The sequence below is a fragment of the Pieris napi genome, chromosome 14, assembly GCF_905475465.1.
Source record: "Pieris napi chromosome 14, ilPieNapi1.2, whole genome shotgun sequence".
In the NCBI taxonomy this organism is placed as follows: domain Eukaryota; kingdom Metazoa; phylum Arthropoda; class Insecta; order Lepidoptera; family Pieridae; genus Pieris; species Pieris napi.
The window spans coordinates 8364456-8387414 of record NC_062247.1 but is presented as its reverse complement, the minus strand read 5'-3'; the positions used below and the strand labels follow the sequence as shown (position 1 = coordinate 8387414).

The window sequence follows — 22959 nt, the reverse complement described above, 5'->3', positions numbered from 1 at the left end:
AAAAATAAGAATGTGCGTTTTCTACGAATATATTTTTCTGGGATTATGTACCCCCTAAAAGCCTGGACATCTTGATTTCTACTACATTTTAGGGGAAAACCCCTAAGTTGGCATCACTGTAGCCGAGTCGCGGTCGCGGGGTTTCCCCTCCATATACATATTACATGATCATAGTTCAATAAGTCGCACGACACAGTCGCGCGTCGCAATCGCTAAGAACCGAATACTACGTTAACACGGAGTTCGCCACCAAAGATTATATATATTAATTTTGTTTGATACAGTTGCCCGGCCACTTTAGCTGTAGTGACGTGCTTTATTTTATTAGATACGTTTCAAAAAAAGTTCCTTATATTGATCCTGGAGCCGCTGACAAGCTAAAAATTGTCTTGCAATTAATGAAACCGCCACTTAACTGACCGTCTAAAAGTTTGGATGGATTTGGTATGTATTTCGCGTTACGACAAACATTAAAAACAAAAATATTATTGATTTACAATTTTAATCAGGAATAATGTATTAAGAATATAACATCAAATCGCTTTTCGGGTAATCTCTTTTTATAAACAAAAATCACAACTTCATTATAATGAAATATGTCTTACTGCTGCATATTTTTCTGCTCAAAATTTCTTTTGATCACACCGTCCAGCTTCTGGCTTGTTTTTAAAACCTAACATAACCTGAAACAAACAACATTTTGATTTTCGGTTGAAAATGTTTAGTTATCGTACGTATATAAATTATCGCGTATAGAAAAATAATATATAATATCTACTAGGACAGAGCAAACATAATCGATAATCATCTAATGCTACCGATAAGCTCTAGTGGATATCATATCACTGGCAAATGTATAAGGAATATCATTTATACTGTTGTATTGACAGTAAAAAGTGCACAAGATATTACAAGTGAAAAACAAAAATGTATTTCTTCAGAAAATCAGAGATATTATAAGGTAACTTGTCATCTAATAACACAATTTGCTCACATATAATGTAGTTACAATTACATAAAGAATGCGAGGAACTTGGCTTGTGGTAAATAAAAAATTTCGGCTTACCTTATTTAATTATTAATTTACAATTTCGCTTATTGCACTTTTCGTTATCATAACCTATTTCTAAACAAACACATACGAAATTAAGGATATTTACAAATGGATACTCTTGGCTAGTAAAAGTAACAATACAATGTTCCTGAATATTAATATTTTGCCGGAAACTAATTGATAGCAATTATGTTCATATCACTTTCAAAAATCATACTTTAATCAGCTGTGCTAATAAAATTGTCACTGCTCAATAGATTACACATAATCAAAGAGTATAGAACTAAGTAGCAATTTGTAAAATTCGTCCACAATTTCAATCAATTTATTTTAAAAATTATTGTGAATCCTAAAGGCCTGTATTCACTTTGATTAGTGATTAGGAGAAAACAAGTGTGGACAGCGACTGATTAGTGCAGGTGATTAGTTGGCAGCGTAGTAATAATATAAAGTAATTAGAAGCGTGTTCTATTTTTTTGCGAGTGAACTGCGAGTAGTGAAGTCGCGTGCGCCCTCCCTTCCCCCTCCCTCGCAGCGGGCCAAAACACGTCTGGAAACAGCAGGACTCTTCAGTCAACCTGAGAGCAAAGTAATATTCCGTCGTATCTTAAGCAGCCAAAACCTTATGGAGTTGGTAGCTTGCGCCTTGCGCCTTCTATTAATCCATTTTCGAACCCATACTTTTCTTGGTCTTGCAAGTTCAGCTTCCAAAACTTCTTCGGTTTCAGATAGCACCGCGTTTAATACTTCTTTCAGTACTTCTTTCAATTGCAAGCGCGCTTCTCGATGTTCGTCCAAACTTGCTGATCGACAGCTATCGACAGCTGAATTTACTTAACAGAGCCACTAAACAAGAATTGGCCACTACTTGCACTACACATCTGCACTAATCATCCTCAATTACTAATCACTTGCACTCGCACTAATCAAAGTGATTACAGGCCTTTTATTGCAATATTTGTCACATTTGAGTTTTGATAGGATACATATTATAATAACAATATATATCATAATGATCATTATTGCAGAGAATATGTGGATTAACACAAATACTATTAATATGAATTTTTTAAAGTTCAAACAGCTTAGATATTAGCCAAACAGCTTATTGTTGTATAACAAGAAAGAAACATTGTCCATAAGACGTACCTACTTTATGACATCAATGAACTAAATCTAATTTGTAGTAGAAATCGATGTCGAAAAACCAAGCTATAAACTTAAAAAGTATTTTTTTTGCCATTTGAGTTCTTTAGAGAGTTGGTGTCACTAATTTAATTGTTTTTCAGAACTTAGGACTCAATGTTCTGTAACAGTAATCCCGATAAAGGAAGATTAGACAATATCAAAAAATCAACAAATATTAAATAGAAAAAAATATTATGATGAAGGCCAATGTGTTTAAGACAGGTAGTTTATAATTTCCCTATTAATTTAGTAAAGACGTCAATAGTATGATCGACATCTTATTTTTGACGTACTTACTTTAACAATTATAAATTCCCTGCCCTGTTAAATTCCAGTGATTTCGCGTAGACTAAGCGCGTTACCTCATTGTACTTTGTTCTAGCCAACACAATTAAAGTAAAGAGTACTTCACTTTTGCAGGGTAATAGATATTTTACCGCCTAGAGTATTTTACACCCTTCCCGCGTCGCGCGTCGCTTCGTTTACCGCCAAAACGGACCTTTCGTGGCGAGTTTTTTCCTCACCTGTGTTCTTAATATGAAATACACAATAGATGTTGATGATTATACACATGCTTTTTATATTTAGTTTAAAATTTCATACCTATATACCTAATCATTTTTTCAAATTGATTTACAGTTATAAGAACGAGTACCATAAGAAATTTGCTATTTTTTATTATATTATCTACGTTGATATGTTGTTTGTGTATGACACATGTTACCGAAGACGTTACTGTGCAGCAGAATCTTAATCATTTTAGAAAATCGCGAAGCCTATCGGATTATTTGCAGGAAATGTATGTACTATTATCGTTATTTATTTATTTTACTCACTTTTTATGTTTATTGTGATTTTCACATAACATTTAAAGGACCGTTAACGAAGGAATTCTCCCCAAGAAAAAAAAACTCTGCTGTTTTTTAATTATTCACAATTGATATCCTAGAAATATGAACATCCTTGTTTGAGTAATCCATTATAATAAGTTACACTTAAGTAGTTTACTATACGTATATAATATATCGCAGAGAAAAGAGGTTTAGAGTATTTCAAGAGAATTTTCAGTTCATAAGAGATTAACCTCTATATTAAAACTTTTAGAAGACTACTTCTTGAGCCGAAAATAGCACCGTGCAAAGATAATATGCCACTTCTGGTGATGGTAACCTCTGCGCCTTCTCACACGGAGCAGAGGTATGCGATCAGAAATACATGGGCTACTCGAGTGCCTACTTTGTTTATATTGGGCTTAAGTGGTGAGGAGTTGCAGCATCTGGTATGTATGGGAAGCTTTTGTTTCTTGAGGTTTTTTTTTTTTTAAATAATGAATTTCGTTTTCATCTAATGCGATGCACTGCAGCAAGGACGTGGCGTGTAAGGGAAGCTGCACTAGAGAATCGAAAAAGCCGTTAAAAATAATATTGTCAAAATAGTTTTGCTTTATTAATTTTATTAATTACTATCTTTACATGTTTTATTATCACAGTCAAGACCATGATGAAGTTTTCACTATACAATGGGCGAACTTCTACAAGCGACACCCCTATCTATCTATCTCTCGGTAGAAAGTCTTGTAATGTCTAGTACATTACACACACACATTACACATTAGTCCAGTCATTATAGTAAGTTCACCTCGGAATTCGAGATACCCAGCTGTAAGTCTGTAAATAGTTGTATATTGACACCCTAAAAGTTGTCTCAAAACCTACATATGGTAGGGTGTAAGCAACTATTAAATTTCAAGGTCAAAGGTCACAAAAATCGGTTTTTTGCGCTTTTTTTGGAAATATCTCATTTCCTATGGGTTTTTTGCTATTTGTATGTATAATCAATATTGTAGAATATAAAATTCTCTATAAATTTTGTTTAAAAAATTTTTTTATACGGTGAACCGTTTTCGAGATAGAGGGCGGAGAGCGCGCGGTCACCGCATCAGTTCAGGTCAACCGGTGCCTCCGGTCGAAAACGCGCCATATATAGTTGATGAACTATCGATAAATCAATGATTATAAATATTTGTCAATTTTTGTTAACTATTGTATTATATTTTAAATTTGTACCGGACCGTTTTTTCGACCGGAGGCACCGGTTGACCTGAAGTGATGCGGTGACCGCGCGATCTCCGCCCTCTATCTCGAAAACGGTTCACCGTATAAAAAATTTTTTTAAACAAAATTTATAGAGAATTTTGTATTCTACAATATTGATCATACATACAAATAGCAAAAAACCCATAGGAAATGAGATATTTCCAAAAAAAGCGCAAAAAACCGATTTTTGTGATTTTTGACCTTGAAATTTAATAGTTGCTTACACCCTACCATATGTAGGTTTTGAGACAACTTTTAGGGTGTCAATATACAACTATTTACAGACTTACAGCTGGGTATCCCGAATTCCGAGATTCTTACCTAATTTAAGCTTAAATGACTGGACTAACATGCCTTCTATATAATTTCGTAATATGGGCAGATGTCTGATGTTTTTTTTTTAATTTCCCGTTTAACGCAGGCGGTTATGACAATTCAAATTATTGATTTGTGAGAATATCACATCCATGATAAAACGAACGAAGGTTTCAATTAATTTCCAGATGCATACAATTGCAATTAACTGAGCAACATACTATCCGACATTCTTAAGCTTTCCGAACCAATAGTATTATAAATTCGACTTTATATTTAATAATAATAACTCAGTGGAATAACTAATAAAGACCACAGATTTCATGCCTTTCTTTCATTGTTTTTTTTAATAGACAAGTATGTGATCAGCCTTTTGTGTCTGTCACATATGTCGTGGATTTTGGGTTTTAAGACATGTCGGCATCCTCATGATGTTTGCCTTAACTGTAGGGGCAAGTGTTAATAGCGCACTTTGTGTTAAGAGTCGATGCTTAAGCCACTAGGCCACCACTGCTTATGCTATTATGAGCTTAGCACGATGAATATGTGTGGTTATGATAATTGCTGTGACGTATATGTCCAGAAGTTGAATCCTGTGAAACAAATATTCTTTAAAATAGGAAAAAGAAAGAACGTTATGTGCCTGAATGTGCCTTACTTCGTTTGGTGCCTCTAACTGCCCTTGCTCTGTTTGTAAATTCTGTGCTAATAATAGCAATCGCCCACTTGCCTATGAAGACAAAGACTGATCAGCGTGGAGAAATGTCGCGTCATAGATCTTCTTTTGTTTTAGAATGACAGACACGAAGATGATTTAATTGTGTACGAATTCAAAGACCATTACCAGAATCTCACGTTAAAGGTGGCGCTCATGCTGAAGTGGGCATCGGAGGAATGCTCATCAGTTAATTATTTACTCAAAACCGATGATGATATGCTATTAAACCCTTGGCAGTTGGAAACAGTTGTGCACGACACGCCAGACGCTGATCTACTTGGTAATATTGCCTATATATTAATATTAGGAGTTTTCAAGTGTCTATAAGAAATTTCGCTTAATATATATTAACCACTACAAATATACATATCCAAACCCGAACAAGTAGCGCAAACTAGCCCGTCAAGCAATCCTCCAGTTTCTAGACTTGTCAAACCAGTTTTTCTGTATGAATGACATAGGTATTTGACAGTGTTCAAAATATGTACCTATGTTAAAATTTAACACATTGTTGACGTACTGAAGACTTAGCGCCAAGTCTCGTTCAACACGTACCCGCCTTTTTTTTGGAATTGATCTACCTTTTATCATTTTTTTTGAAATAGCGTCTACCGTCCAAGTGAAAACTTGTTCTCCTATACAATATTACAATTGCAATGAGCTAGCTCACGCTATCGAAGCGGGATATTTAAATTAATTTATTGCGTATTTTTAATTAAAAAAGAGAAAAATGTAACTGTTTGATATTTATAATTTTTATGTTAAGAATGATTTTAGGTTATAAAATGGTGAATGCAGAGCTGGATCGTCGTGAGAGCAGTAAGTGGCATATGCCAAGCTGGTTGTACCCTGAGGAGTTTGTGCCGGAATATCTCTCTGGAAATGGGTATATGATTAATGGTAACACTAAAATTTAATAAAATTTAAATTTCCCACAATGAGGTTTCGGTTTGGATTTCTAAAAGAAAAAAAATTATGGACTATTTCTAAAAACTGATTAAAATTGTTAAATTGCGTATTTTTTTCCTATTAAACTAGTTTCACTAAACTTTTTTTTTAGGAAAACACCTCAAACCAATGTTTTTGGCGGCGTATGAAGTCCCACTTATTAACATTGAAGATATTTACATTACATATTTAGTGGCAAGACGTAAACTTGGTTTAAAATTGACCCACGAACCAAGATTGAGTGTATACAGGCCTTGGCTACCCCTAGTAAGCTCTTATTGGGAATTGGCATCAGTTCACGGCTTCACACCACCAGAACTTTTGGCATGGTGGTCAGAGCTCTTAGATATGAGCAAAAATGTCAAATGAAATAAGAATATTTAACTTGGCGATAGACGGCAATACAAATTACTTATATCATCACAGCTTGATAGCAATAGAAATGCTTGGTGGTAAAAACTCACAGATATGAGTAAAATGTCAATTGAAATACAAAAAAAACTAATGACGCGAGACGAAACGTTGCATTCGATTGTCATTGGTCAAACGGACGTTATGACGTATCGTGTCGCGTGTCAACTGTCAACGCGTATTGGTCTGAAGATGCTGTCGACCAATCAGAACGGAACGCACAATTGTTTTTCTTCTTCTGTTATACGTTTTTCGCTTTACATTCTCACCCTCCAATCTAAATCTAGCCCTTTTTTAATCAGTTCACTGTTATTAGCAAGATGTGACAATTATAAAAAAAAAATTGCGGAAGAGGTATCAGTTTGCCTATAGGTTAAACGGATTAGCAAGATTGTTACGAAATCTCGTGAATTATGTCTTTACGGTGTTATTTATTGCGGGCTTTAAGTATTCCACAAAACTCTTAGCTATAAGCAAAAGTGTGAATATATTTGTATTCTTTTATTGTTTGTTAATTTACTTTTTAAATTGTATACATAGTCGTTTTAATGGATACAAACCTTTTAGTATGTTTAAATATTTTTTTTAAATAAAAATTAAGGAACTACATTTATTTATTAGCAACTAAGTATATTTTTACATACAAAAAGCAAGCAACATAAAATATGTCTATTTCTGTAGGATGCGGGCAAAATCCCGCATAGGCGCCCACATTAAAAGAACTTATTCTAACGACCATAACGCAAAGTTAATTTTAAATTCAATTACAACATATTATAATATCCGCTTCATATGAAACGAATTTGTGAGAATCCAGAGACAGGCATATCTAATACCAATTTTGTTTTATATGAAATTCTGCATCTGTTTTATTGATACATTTTCATTTAGGCAAGTAGGTAAGCCTTCTGTGAGTTGTTCAACACATCTAGCATACACAAAACAAAAAAGTAAAATATTATCAAAATGTAGTAAGTACCTTTACATACCTAAAATATATCATGTTTGACAACAATAAAATAAACCTGACTGCGCTAGCAGGGGCAAAATTTTAATATTAACAATAAAAATTACGTCGCTGTTCAAATTTTTTAAAATTTATTTTACAAACGTTAAATGAGGGCCACGCATTGTACGAACACCATTCACTCCTCCGCTCCTCAGTCCTCACTCGGCAGTTCGCTATTCGGCACTCCCCATTCCTCACTCCTCAGTCACCCATCAAGCGGTCTCTTGGTTAAACGTGTAATTTGTTTGCCTTCGCCATCGGCATTCGTCTTTAAATAATGTTTCTATAGTGTGCCATAATCTTATCCTCCAATATCATTGGTTGATAACTTATCGTGAAGTATGACGCGTTGATAGCTGTTAATGTTCTCATAGTGATTATAATTTTACAGTGCGCGGGTGTAATGAGTGAGTTTTGAACTTGATACCAAAGAAACCTTAATTTTACCGTTACTTCGCCATGTCGTTATTTAAGAAGAAAACTTCTAAATACGTGTCTCCACCGGTGCAGCCCCCTCCTGTGGAAGAAATACACAATCAATCTAACGGTGTTGATAACAACAATGGACAAAAGACACAGTTGGTGTTTCATTGTCAACAGGCACAGGGAAGCCCTCTTGGCTTAATATCAGGATTTGCTAATGTCAAGGAACTGTATCAGAAAATAGCAGAATGTTACGATTTCCCTCCCGAAGATGTAAGTAATTCACTGAATTTGATAATTGTTATTTATCACTAGGTAGTCATTTGATTCCAGTTTATGGTATCGAAAGTCAGCAGTGGTACACGTTTATTTGATCAAATGATTAGGAGTTTTATATTAAACTTCTTTGCTAATAAAATGTGGTTCCTTATAATTAACTTTATAAATCATTAAAGTCAAGGTCAACGTTAGTTATTAGGTAGGGGTGTATATTCGTAAATGTATTTACGAGTACATGAAAAACGCTTATTTCCGCAATTTGATAAGGTGTCATTTTAAATATCTACAATGAAATAATAAAACCTACCATTAAAATTAAAAGTATAAAAATATATACATACTTTCTATTAACGAATTTTTGTATTTCTAATGACAATTTAATTGCAATTTATATTACATTCTAATAGGCACTTATAAACGTTTAACTAATTAAATATTAAACTTACTTAATGAGTCATTTAAGGAATGTTATTCCGAGTATTAATAATATTGATAACAGTGACTATACCGTGAATCAGGAAATTTTACTTGTGAAGCTTGAAGCTTACCTTACCTTATCTTTCGCTATATTTTTGTAAGTGGAGTCGGAAAACTATTAAAACTATCTCTTTTTAAATTTATCTTTCGCGGATATCACGTTTAAAATAAATATTATATGGAAATTATTGTAATACGGTGATTATTCGTGACATCCGGTATCTTTGAAGAAATTCTTGATTGTGTTTATCATAGTAATTCATGTATCTATCTAGATTGTAGACGAAAAATGTGTACGTTTTAGGTATTTTTGGCACTCGAGACAATCGGCCTAAGCATACAACGGTACTAGTATGAAAAATATAATCAAGCAATCCATTAAAAATATTGTTGAGTGGATCTCATGACATGTTTTATTATCATTTATTGCTTTGCACTTGAAACCTGATAACCACTAATTTTTCAAGATTGCAAGCTTTATAATAATTCCCATTTAACTATATTTTATTTATTAAGGTTGATAATCTTAGTGATGACTAATTGTCTACTTATAGAAAAACCTAGAAGTGTTACGTACCGTAACGTCTGTCAAATATCGATAAAATATCTTTTCAAATGTTTGATGAGAAACATTAGTTTTGTAGTTTATCAAGTTTTGATAGAAAAAAACTGATCACGTACATCGCATATGAAACCACAATAATGATTCTCTTCAAAAGTATTAATTAAACCAATAACATCCAAATGATACATTACGAACGTGCAATGGATGACCACATTATGAAGCAGGCTAAGATTGTTTTTTTTGACCGGGTAGGAGTTTCACGTGATGTTAACTGATACCTCAACTTATTGACACTCACACTGCCATAAGCGCAAGTGCGTTGCCGGCCTTTTACGAGTTGGTACCCTTCTTGAAGGATCCTAAGTCGAATTGGTTCCGAAACACTTCAGTGGGCAGCTGGTTCCACATAGTGATGGTGCGCAGTAGTGCCTTAAATAGCGCTTTTAGCTTGTACCACGAACTATAAGTATATAACTATATATAATACTTGACATCTTTTGATTTCCAAAAAAAACAAATGAATAATTTAATTTCCATAGACAATTTTAAGGATTATTCTGTCCACCCCAAATCAAGGCGGGCGAAGTAAAGGCCGATTTACATTAACTTAGTGTTTAGGAGAGTGCTTTAGTACAACTTGAAAGGCAAGTTCTTTAGCGTAGCGTTTACTAAAGCAAGTAGCGTTTACATGTTTCAACTAAAGTACTATCCTAAAGCACTCTCCTAAACACTAATGATAATGTAAATCGGCCTTAAGATCCCAGTTAACGAACTTTTTATTCGGTTTGAAAATATTGAGCCGCACGAACTAGTGAAACTAGTTAATGTGGATGTAATAAAGTACAAAACCGGACCGTGCGTTTAAAACTATAAATTCATGACCCACTTTATGGTATAGAAAACATATAGCACCCAGATTTATTTAGATTATAAATCGAGCAGTTTGACCATTCATCCAACTATAACTGTTAGTCAGTGGATCTCGTAGTCAATCTTGTTTTAATATATTTCAAGTAATTAGTTTAATAAACATAGGAATTGACAACACAAAATAAGTGAGGAATCTTCTTATGTTATTCTTGAAACATAGTTTCGTTAGACATTTTAAATAACACTATAATATTAAGAAGCTAATGCAAAAATTATTCCGCCGTCCGTGTTAGGTAATAGATCTTAGAGTAAATACAATAGATTATAACTATGCGAAATAATTCTCATTCGTCACAAAGACTAGGTAGAATGTTATATGTATTAAATAAGGAAGTTATGTAATCATTTCTGTTGCAAGAACGATGCCCAGTTTCATTAAGTAGGTAATTTAGTAATTACTCATTCAATTATCTTGAAATTAAGAAGTAATATTTTTTTCTAAATGTGCTTTATATTTACCCATAGAACCTTTTACAACATTTTACTCTGTCAAGCCAGAACTAATTGACAACTTGAAATCACGTGAACTCAATACTTAAATCTGAATAGCTATTACTATACGTCTGAAAACTTGAAACAAATTTATTGATGATTCATTATACGTCATTAATCAATGATTTTTTATATTGCATCACGCATTGACGCGGGTTTAAAACAAACGCTATTTAATTTATTTCGTCGAAAGGAAGTCACAGGTGATCTAATATTTTAATTATTATAGATAACTATAAAAGAACCTCGATCTTATCAATAACATCATAAATGAATTAGGCAGATAAACATCAAATTAATCGTATAAATACATGTATACATCGAAAAAACATTAATAATTTAACGTCATAAAATGTCTAATAACTATATTACATTGTATATTTTTATATAACAGGGTGTATATGTTTGAGTATATAAAATATGGGTATTAGATTTTTTTTAATTCTATGGCCTGGTAACAAGACCTTTAAGCCAAGTCTTATTTTCGGTCACTAAATTTCATTTATTTTTCTTCATTTAATTTCACATGTTATTCTTATTCTAACGTTCCACTTGTTTTCTTAAATCTTCCCTACGGTATTTTTAACGTATTTATATAATGCACTATAACACTTTTTGTTTTTGAGCAAATCACACAACTGGCGGCGGGAGGGATGACTAACTTCCATTATTTCACTTACCAATAGTAGTATATTAAAAATAATTTGGTTTTGGAATTTAAAAAAGATATTATTCATATCTGCGATCTCGTTATTATATTAGAATTTTATATGAATAACCAAGACACGTCATGTTTATAATAATAAGCAAATGCCAATGGGTATGTGTAGTCTGTGTTTTGCTATGCTCTATGACCTATGACAATGGTTGCAGCTGCAACCGCCATTTTTTTACTTACATTATGGAATTTATTATTAGTAATCAATATCATAAGTAGAAATATATTTAATAACAATATACTGCTATTTATAATTATTACAGTGTGACTGTTGTTGTGAGTAGAAGTGTTTCGTCTGGTATTAGGTATTTATTATATTTATTTATTTAGGTTCTTTTTTTATTAAAATCTATTTTTAACTTTATTAAATGTATCTACCTATTTAATATTATTAGAAACTATTTATGGAATTATCAAAATCAATTCAGTAGTTCCTACTTTTATATATTAAAAGTTACCACAATAATTCCGGTAACTGTGGAATCGACTTCCCTGAGAGGTACGACCTCCAACTATTCAAAGTTGCACTTTTCCTTCAAAGGCCGACAACGCACCCACTAAAAATGCATGTCCATGGGCTGCGATGACTGCATTTTTTGGGCGTTACCGGCTCGTTTGTTATATAAAAAACTAATTTTCTTATTGTATCCAACAAACTATTATAAAAAGGAGTTAAACATGTTAGATCTAAGAGTGAAAGTTATAGAAAGATGCGCGTTTATGTGCAACTGAGACATAAAATGAATGTATATAGGTATGTGACGTTATAAATATATGGTGTATCGAAATACATTCACTACCTTTAAACGCCTTTACATTAATAATTATAATAGGTTTAGTCAAGTGCCATTTGGTCCAATTTAGTAAAGACGCCGCTTTGATTCCTTTCCATTTCACACATAATATGCATATTTTATAAAGTATGATAGTTATAGGCCGGGATATAGTGACACAAAATAGTGGGTCGGTGGTAGGTGGTAGATTTTTTTTTAATTAACGCATTCGCGTCGGTATGGCGGGCTATAAGTCACACCGGAGAAGTATAGCATGACACTGCCGCCTCTTATTTTTTTATGGACTATCGGAAAATACTAGAATTTTTGAGGAACAAATCGTTTGACTTTCGTAATTAATGCGACGAGTTAGAATTAACGCTCACGCGATTGGGCCGCCGGTAGCAGCGCTCTGACCATCATTTTTCTTTTTTTCATTGCGTAATAAGACCCCTGAAGAACCGCCATACTGGTACAAATGACCCACTATTTTGTGTCACTATATCCCGACCTATTAATCATAAAGCACACATAATTATTTATCAATACCACGACTACCTTATATAGTAAGTAATAGCAATTAGAATGGTCACATATACAAAGACTACCAGATAGACAAGTAGAATAAACCCCACAGCGATTTTCATATTGCGTTTTGGTTAGTTGCGTGGAAGTTATGCCCAGTGACGTAATTCCTTATTATGCTCTAAAACAACACGCTGAATCATGCTATTAATAATTTTTCCTTTTACTATAGTTTTTCAAAGTAAATATAATATATTAAACCATTTAACATATTGAAAGAGAATTGCAAAGCCTTATCGTGAACAAAATCTTTTATATCGAAGCACTGTTGTCTTATATATAAGTATTGATAGTAAATTAAAAAAATCAACATTATTGTATAAAATAACACAGTAATAAGAGTATTGCAAATAAGTTTTATCGCTTATAAATACGTCAAACATATCTGAATAAAAACAAATATTAAGTCTGAATTCCGAGAAACTTTCCGTTTCGGAAATAAATGAATTAAGAAATGATTTTAAATTATAATCGCTTTTAGTGTACATATATCTCTCCTACTTAGTTGCTTTAATCAATTAATTCAATTTAACTTTGTTATTATTATATGTATATATAATATTCGGTTCTTATACACCTGCATATTAGTTTAATATGTATATCCAAAGCAATAATTGTAAGTGATACGAATATATCCCCATATTATGAATATGTATATATATATATTCTTACGGCCCACCATCAGCGCCACCCATTGTGATGGTTTCCAGTTATTTCGAATTATTGGGCACGCGACTAGGTGCAAACTGAATATGAAATGTCTCTGAAATTAGTATTTAAATAAATTCAAGACGTCCATGAAAGTCGAACGAGACCGTGAACAAAAGGTCATCGATGCCAAGTGAAAATGGCAAGGACGTAAATTCCATCAATCTTTATCATACTTGTACACTATGTTTATAGTAATAAAAATAGTAGTTTATTACCTTTTAATTCTACTCCATTCGACCTAATTAGGGGCAAGGTATGGAGTAGAATTCGGTACTTTAATAAGAACAGATGGGAATTTTTAGATTCACCTACACGATTGTATGCCACCAACAGTCTGATATACCCTATATGCAAAGGTGCTGAGTTATTAGCAGTTGTTAGTCGTATGTTTGGACCCCGACTGCACACCGATGAATTTTTATTGCGGTGAAAAAAAAATATCACGAGGAAATCGGCACGCCATAGACCAAAAGAGTCTACGACGTGTATACCTACGTGACTATTAGAAAAAAATCTTGAAGATCAAAGACCAAAGTGTAGACTGTAGAGCCACTATTGAGCTGTTGAGTTAATTATACAATTTGCTACTCAAGTAGCCCATAATATGTTTTGTAACGCGATAAGGTATATTTTTTTCAATTTAAAAGAACATTTCTGTATCAACTTTGCTATCCACGGGGTTTAGAGCTATGTCTGTACATCAAAAATGTAACGGTTTCTTAATCTTAAAATTTTGTCGACTCGAATTGTTTCATACAAACTTTCTACATACACCACTGTTAAGGCATCTTGTCTAAGTCCCCTGATAACTCTCTAAGAACACTTACGTTGAGATTCACAAACAAAAGTCAGACATAGCTAAGTCGTTTCTGAATACACTTCATGCAAAGTAAGTTAATCGAATTATTAATATATATAACCTTTTATTTAGTAATAAAAATACATTGAGTAATATTATGTATGACCAGATTTTTGTCGTTTCGGAAGTACGCACGGGTGGCTGGTTAGGAAGCGAATCGACCCAAGCGATTGCAGATTGGGGCGTTCTCATATAACGTGTATAATATTACGTGCAAATTGGGAAATTGTGTTGTGGCAACGCATTCCTTGAAGCCAATCGGATGAACAGAAATATAATCATTTGAGACTAACGTCCTATATAATTAGCATTGTAATAATAATCAAAGTGTTATAATGTTAATTTTTATCTTTTTAGTTTTAGTTATTTTTAATTTTTAGTTTATTTTTTGTCCGTTGATAGATTGCTTATGTTCTCATGTAATTTATGTGTATGTGTGTTAAATTTGTGAGGTCATATTTTCTTGTATTTTTTAGGCATACACATTTTAGAACGTATAAATAAATAATGTATGGAATTTCGAAATTTCAACAAAAACCTTAAAATATGGTAAACTAAAAAAAAAATATTTTGTGGTTGACTGTTATCAATTTTATTCATTTAACTAAACATAACAAACAAATATACAGTATTTACAAGTCAGACAGTCTTTCTTCCAACTGATTTGGTTCCCTTTGGAGTAGACTCTTGGGCCGTGCGGTTCTAGTGCACACGCTAATTAAAAAGTTGACGCCTTGCTGACGCAGATAGTACCGGTGACCCCAGAGCTGGTGCTTCCCTCGCTTAACTAATAAGTATCGCAATACAGGAAATGTAATTAAGTTATGAAACTTAAACATTCAAATTATGTTTTCCTTGAGTAAAACAACGACGACAAAGCTCAGATATGAGCTATCGACCTAAGGCCTACATCGAAAATGTATTCACAGAATAGTTCGCGAAGTATTCATTTAAGTCTCGTTACTGTAAGAGAGAGAGAGAGAGTAAACGAAAGTAGTTTACGGCTGGTGATTTATTGCTGAATACAGAGTATCGATATTTTTTAAGGCAGGTTGATGATCGCCTTCCTTTCCTAGCAACCCGAGACAATTAGGGCAAACGAATTACTAATCCACCATTTCATTTAGCCAATAGTTTATACTTTATAATAAGCTGACCCGGCAAACGTCGTTTTGCCATGTTCAATAAAAATAACTATCTACTATAATAAAATATAGGGGTTGATCGTAGAGGGGTGATAATTAAGGATTGTATGTATTTTTGTACGCTGCATAAAAAAATAGAATCTTTAAATAAAATATAAATTTAGGGACGGGACCACCCTTAATTTAGGGGGATGAAAAATAAATGTTGTCCGATTCTCAGACTTACTGAATTTGCATAAAAAATTTCATGAGAATCGGTCGAGCGGTTTCGGAGGAGTATAGGAACATATTGTTTTCTTGGTTACTTTTAGTTGTGTACTATAACACTGTTAGTTAACCAAGCTTGGTGATCACAATACCAAAGAAAAGTAAATTGTACAAAAATTAAAAAAAATCCCAAAAAAAGTTCGGCAAACTCGCGAAAAACATCATAAATACGCTAATAGGCATTGAGCTAAATTTTCATGTCAAGGTGAACTGTGAAAACGTTTTGTTGTATAAGCTATCACCGCTTTTGTACTCTGTCATTTAAAATTATAGATCTGTACTATTGTTATAATTTCCATTGTTACTAGATCACGTCAGAATGTCTGAACTATTTTCGACACTTTCGTGGAATAATATGGTGTTTCCGTCATTCGTTTCAATTTAGATAAATCAGACGAGAAATAATTCAGACGAAAGTAAATTCTATTTATTAGTTATAATACATAAATGCAAGTAACTTGCGAGTTTTGTAGTCCATATAAAATATACTATCGAAACTACAGAAAACTTCAAAATCAAAATAACCTTTACATAATCATTATTCCCGAAGTGATTAATAATATCAAAACTCTGAGCTATAAACCTTAAAAAAAATACATAACAGCTAAAAATATCACGACTCAAATTCAAATTCAAAATTCAAAAATCATTTATTCACGTAGGTAACACAATGTACACTTGTGATGCGTCATTAAAGAAATACATATTAATGCTTCTAATTTTACATTTACTGCCAGTTCTCAAATCAAGGGCGTAGAACGGAAGAGAAGAACTGGCAATAAACTCTCCGCCACTCTTTTTAATCGCCATGTTTTTTTTTTTTACACAACGTTTGTAAGGAGCTGCAACCTCCCTCCCTCACGACTATTTAAATATACTTTTAATTTATTGTCTAGAGTTAATTTCGGTTACGGTTGTTGGATCCCGTTCAAATAAATGAAAACCTTTGAAGCTGGGTGTTGGTTTAATCGTTTAAAAAGAGCTGATAACTAACATAAAATTAGGGTTAGTGGGATTGCGACGCTGTATTAACCAACAACTATCTTGACTTATTTAAGGGTTCTTAAATCTAAGTGACACTTACCTATAAAGAATATAAGTATAGTCGACCTTTTGGACATTATGGGAAAAGAGAATGTTATATTACAATTTATGAGTGTGGGAAAAACTAAGGGCTTATTTTGGCTTCAAGTGTGCGGTGATTGCTAACATTTGGTTTGCGCTTCTAACTTTTAACTTAAATATTTAATATATATCTTAACTACTAACATAACTGTAGCTACAAATTACTATAAGTTGTCTCTAAATCTCTTGAGATAACGTTTAAAATACAATGTTTCGTTACGAAATTACTACGGAGCAAATGTAATCAGAAACCTTGGTAAATGATAAGAACGATAAATATTTACAATAGGTATTTTTAGAGATCATATTATGGTTAGCCAATAACAATTTGCCAGTTACCTCTAGGCGAAGTGATTTAAATTTAATATAAGGACATATGGCCTCCTGCAGATGATGGATAAATCTTTGTTTTTAATTTATTTTATTATTATTAATTAACTATTAATTACTTAAGATGTTAAGTGGAACATGGTGTAATGGTTGCAGCTCCTTACAAACATTGTGTAAAACAAAAATTTAGCGATTAAAAAGAGTGGCGGAGAGTTTATTGCCAGTTCTTCTCTTCCGTTCCATGCCCTTGATTTGAGAACTGGCAGTAAATGTAAAATTAGAAGTATTTAGCATTTAATATATATTTCTTTTTTGACCTTCATAAGTGTAAATTGTGTTACCTATGAATAAATGATTCTGATTTGGATCTGTCGATGAAATTTTGTATCTCTGTTATAGAAGAATTCTGTGACTGTTTTACCGATGCCCGCTATACTTAAATCAAAGTGAATTAGAACAAGTATTTGTTGGAGATTTTTAGTTTGATATAGTTAATCGTAATAAAAATTTGGAGCATTTAATCAAATAATTATTGTAATTTTCCTGAGTATAATAGCAATTACTTTTAAACTCAAACTCAAAATATCTTTATTCATGTAGGTAAACAAGTACGCGTATGAATTGTCAGAAAGAAGTTAAATTAATTGTAAATTTACATTTACTACCAGTTCGCAAGTCAAGGGCGTAGAGCGGGTAAATGATTTGGAATCGTTTCCTGTAAAGCACGTGAAGCACTGATAGTTTTAATTAAAATATATCGTTGTATAAATAAATCTGTGCGTGTAACTAAACTCCTCCTAAACAGTGTTTTCTTTTAATTTCTAGAATGGTTTAGAAACGTTGGTCGCATCTGCTAGTTCATTATTATTTAAAAAGAAGAATATTATGCCCGCTACTTTATATCCAAAATTTTCAATATTTATTAGCAAAACATTCTTTAATAATCTTACAATGTAATAACAAACACTTGTTACAATCTCGGAATGCATTAAAATGAATAAATAAATAATATATATATATAGATATATAAAAACAATAACCTTAAAATATATTATTAAAAGGAGTCCCTTATTTTTTTTATCTAAAATATGCACCTTATATACATGACTTGGTAACCGGTGCATTATATACCTGTTATCAATCAGAAGCAATTTTCTTTACATTTTCCTCAATAAAACTTTTGATTCTTGGGTAATATTAATGTGCTTCAATATTTTACTACGGGAAATTCCTTGGCCGTATCATTTCTTTGAATGATACAAGTAATCGAAATATCTAAAATGTAGGAACGCAATAGGGTTAACAAAACTTATCTGCACTTGAGTTATAACCTATGTTAAAAAATAACTTTAGAATATTATTCAGAACATATTAGGTAGAAATACGTCTATTTTTGTTTTGTCCAGAAATACTCAGGGGTGCAGTAGATTTTTCTAGTTAAAGTACGGAGTTTCCTTCATCATGCAAAATCAAGTTGCGTGCCGAAACTTAAAAAAATAAAATAAAATAATGAAAGACTGGAAAAGCAGTCAATAAAGTTATAGTCAATAAAGTTCAGTTTACATTTGAAAAATTAAATAAATAAATATTTATTATTATTCTCTTACATTAGATAGTGTAACATAAATTCTATTATTATTCGAATGTTGTTTTTTAAATTATTTCCAATGCCTTAGCATCTTCCGTGGGCAACTTCATTCTGTTAATTTTGTGTCACGGTGCGCGCGCATCGTAAAATTTCACTCTCATCAATTTTTCATAACGCGCCAGAAGTATAACTTCAAAATCACAAGAAAAGTTATTTCTTCTATTTTCTAATATTTATTAAATGAAGTTCTGTTGATTTAATGCATTCGCAAATTTTTCTTAAACAATTTATTCTTCTGCATCTATAATTTTTCACAGATTACAGTGTTATTCATAAAGGAACAACAACAACTGAAGTATACGTATTTAAATAAAGTGAAATAGCATATTTTATTCATAAAGTCCCATAAATTCATATACATAGAACTTCTCGTCAACTTCTCGAGACAGCTACAAAAACTCTTGCATTAATAATATTAAGTTGTAGACGTCCAACATTTGTTTAATACGAATATTTGTACGGTTTCAGATTTTGTTCTGCACGTTGAACTCGCACAAGGTGGACATGAAGAAACTTTTAGGCGGACAAATTGGATTAGAAGACTTTATATTCGCACACAGAAAAGGTCGACCAAAGGAAATCGAAATTGTTAAAACGGAAGACTCGCTCGGCTTAACCATTACTGACAATGGTGCTGGCTATTCATTTATTAAGAGGATAAAAGAAGATTCAATTGTATCACGGATACCGCATATAGAAGTGAGTGTTTGTATATACATATTACATAAATATTTCAGTTTTCGGTGCTGAGACAATACCATGTACGGTCCAAGCAGTATAAAACAGACAAATGTAGGGGATGACCTTTTACATTGATTGACTGTAACCTAATTGAAAATTCCATTTTCAAATGCCCTGACCTATTGTTTTGTTAGTATAGACTATAGACCATTGTGATTTTGTAAATGGAAAGTAATTATTTTTTTTATCTATAAAAAGTAAATAAAAAATAGAGAAGTCTATAAAGAAATAAGAATCGTCACGTCACAGGACGGAAGTTCACTACATACTCGTACTTATTCATTTACTTAATGTCACGGTCATAGAATTAGAATACATAAATTGAAATCATTGCATTTATAAATTACTTCAAACACATGTATTTCAAACTTAATATTAAAACACACTATACAAGTTCTAGTGAATTTAGAGTTTGTTTTCATAAAAAACTCTTTTGAAAGATCTTTTAAGTTCGATTAGTTCAAGAATTTTTGGGCAAGGTAATTTCGATGACCGTAGGTTACAAGTAGTAAAATCTAAGTTCTGTAAAATGTAAACAAAATTCCCCGAGGGCACAGACTGATACATTTTTCTTTACAAATTATACATCTGTGTGTGGACCATTTAATCAGAGGTCACTGCCCGCTTGACAATAAAACAGGAAACAATCTATTAGAGTCAGCCATTTATGTTCATAATTCGTTTTTCAGGTTGGAGACCATATCGAAAGGTTAGAAGGCGAGAGCATGGTTGGAAAGAGGCATTATGAAGTAGCGAAATTACTTAAGGAAATACCTTTAGGAACTACCTTTACTATTAGACTCGTTGAACCACTGAAGAGCGGCTTCGGCAGTATCGGACCTAAAAGTGGTTCAGCGAGATCCGGAAAAAAGAGTTATGGTTCAGGAAAAGAAACGTTAAGATTTAAAGCCAATGGGCAAGCAACGATAGAAAATGAGGTAGGTCTATTCGTAACCTTAACATTGCAAAACTTAAATCAGCGCCATCTCGTTTATAATTAGGTAAGCTATTTAGTAACGGCAAATTATTACTGGTTGGAAATATAAGATGAAGCAAGTTCATCTTTTAATAATAATAATGTAATTTGTGGAAATGGGGACCTCATAGCCTAGCGGTCTTATTAAGTGGCAGCTAGGTGAGCGGGTTCGATTCCCGGTTCGAGGGCAAGTTTGAATTTAATTTAAATTTGTTCTCGGCCTTTGGGAGGGTTGTGCGGTACCGGGCGAGTGCCTAAACCGTACATGGAGGACATGATCGAATTTCTAAGGCAAAAAAAAGCACGAAGGATAAAAATCTCATACTTGACGCTGGCTAATGCACAAACCGTGCCAGAGCCATAAGAAAAAATTGTGGAAATATCTATCCCAGGCTGCAGATATAGTGAAATTAACTTACACACAATAAAAAAATTCAATTCAATTATTAAACAATGCGCTTATTTAATTTTTGGTAAGATAAATGTATTTGAAAGATGACGATGCAATAGAAATGCATTCACTATGTAATATTTTTAAATACTTAGTTTCTTGAAAATCAGAGGAACTTTTTTTACATATAAAACTGCTATTGATGCCTCAGATAACATCGAGCTTAATAGTTATTGATTAAAAAAATAGACATCATTGAACCTCGTGTAGGTTACTAGGACTAGGACATGGTATATTCTAATATGTCATAATCGCTTATAATCTGCCTTCATTACCATAGATAAAGTAAGATTTATCAAAATATCTTGCATTTCCTATCTCCGCGCGTTTACATTGATAAATATTTTATTTTAAGCAAAATTAATTTCACGTTATATCATTTTCAAATCATTTTAAATCAGTAAGAGCAGTGTTGGCCTAGTGGCTTCAGCGTGCGACTCTTATACCTGTGGTCGTAGTTTCGATCCCCGGCTGTGCACCAATGGACTTTCTTTCTATGTGCGCATTTAACATTTGCTCGAACGGTGAAGGAAAACATCGTGAGGAAACCGACGTGTCTTAGACCCAAAAAGTCGATGGCGTGTGTCAGGCACTGGAGGCTGATCACCTACTTGCCTAATACACCTAGATTTAAAAATAATCATAAAAAAGATTCAGAAATCTCAGGCCAAGACATAAAGAGGTTGTAGCGCCACAGATTTTTTTTAATAGTCACGTTTACTATAAATATTCGTACTAACAGTGTACTTTGTTTCAGCATGACGACAAATCGAAAGCTGGAATAGAGAAAATAAACGAGCTTTTAGAATCATTCATGGGCATTAACGACACAGAACTAGCCACCCAAATGTGGGACCTCGCTGAGGGCAAAACGAACTCGATGCAACTGGCCGACGCTATTGACAACAGCGACTTGCAAGAATTCGGGTTTACCGATGAATTCATCATAGAACTATGGGGTGCAATTACCGATGCCAGATCTGGACGTCTTAGTTAATTATTTTGATGAAATGCTGTAATCTTACTATAATAATCAAAATAAATACACTGGCAATATTCGCCTGTCAATCAGTGCCTGTCACATTTCACTGTGAACTTTTCCCGCCTTATTCATAAAAATTAATCTACATTGAGTAGAACTTCTTTTTCTTGTTTTGTCAAATTATGTTTACGTTCTCAAGAAAAGTACTTTTGCTACAGCTATGCAACTGATTTTGTTTTTATGAATAAGAGGATTTGTGAACTATATATTGCTATATTTGATTTATTATAAATTCAATAATATTAAGGATTTTTATCCCGCAAAACACATGGGGCATTACGCAACTTCTTAATATGTAGAAATACAAATATTTTTTTATTTACTACCTATTGAGTAATTTTTAAGAAACTTTGGAACACATTTGAAATTAAAAATAATAGCCAATTTTTCTTTAATTTGATGAGTGTTTAATCTATTTATAAAATTATTGATAAATCAACATCAATAACTTTTTATATTAGTCAAAAGTGTGGTTAATAATAAATACAAATCACATGATGGTGAACAATTACTAAGTAAGAATTATAGTTATGGTTGATGATCGTATTTATAATCTATAAATATGAAATTTTGTATGTAGAAAGTTATATTTTTTATTATCTATGCACTAGATACAAAATGGAAAATTATATAGTTCTAGTATGTATAGTAAACTTTTTGAGTTATGTATGTATTTTTAACAG

At 32.6% G+C, this 22959-nt stretch overlaps 2 protein-coding genes across 4 annotated transcripts; both read left to right on the top strand.

Annotated features, from left to right (window-relative positions):
• Positions 1–7: 7 nt before the first annotated feature.
• Positions 8–7342, top strand: LOC125055962 (beta-1,3-galactosyltransferase 2-like). Of its 3 annotated transcripts, none has more exons than XM_047658750.1 (7): positions 8–444; positions 2344–2464; positions 2882–3041; positions 3347–3521; positions 5447–5651; positions 6149–6271; positions 6432–7342. In XM_047658750.1, exons 2-7 carry the CDS (start codon positions 2437–2439, stop codon positions 6686–6688), a joined length of 948 nt encoding a protein of 315 aa, XP_047514706.1. In that variant the 5' UTR covers positions 8–444; positions 2344–2436; the 3' UTR covers positions 6689–7342. The 3 variants fall into 3 exon arrangements, with proteins under 3 accessions (XP_047514706.1, XP_047514708.1, XP_047514707.1); XM_047658751.1 differs by lacking the exon at positions 8–444 and adding an exon at positions 524–961; XM_047658752.1 differs by lacking the exon at positions 2344–2464.
• Positions 7343–7856: 514 nt separating this feature from the next.
• LOC125055961 (PDZ domain-containing protein GIPC3) lies at positions 7857–22477 on the top strand. The gene is made up of 4 exons (XM_047658748.1): positions 7857–8435; positions 19535–19765; positions 20497–20745; positions 21992–22477. The coding sequence occupies exons 1-4, from the start codon at positions 8199–8201 to the stop codon at positions 22229–22231; spliced, it is 957 nt and encodes a 318-aa protein (XP_047514704.1). The 5' UTR covers positions 7857–8198; the 3' UTR covers positions 22232–22477.
• The last annotated feature ends 482 nt before the right edge of the window (positions 22478–22959 follow it).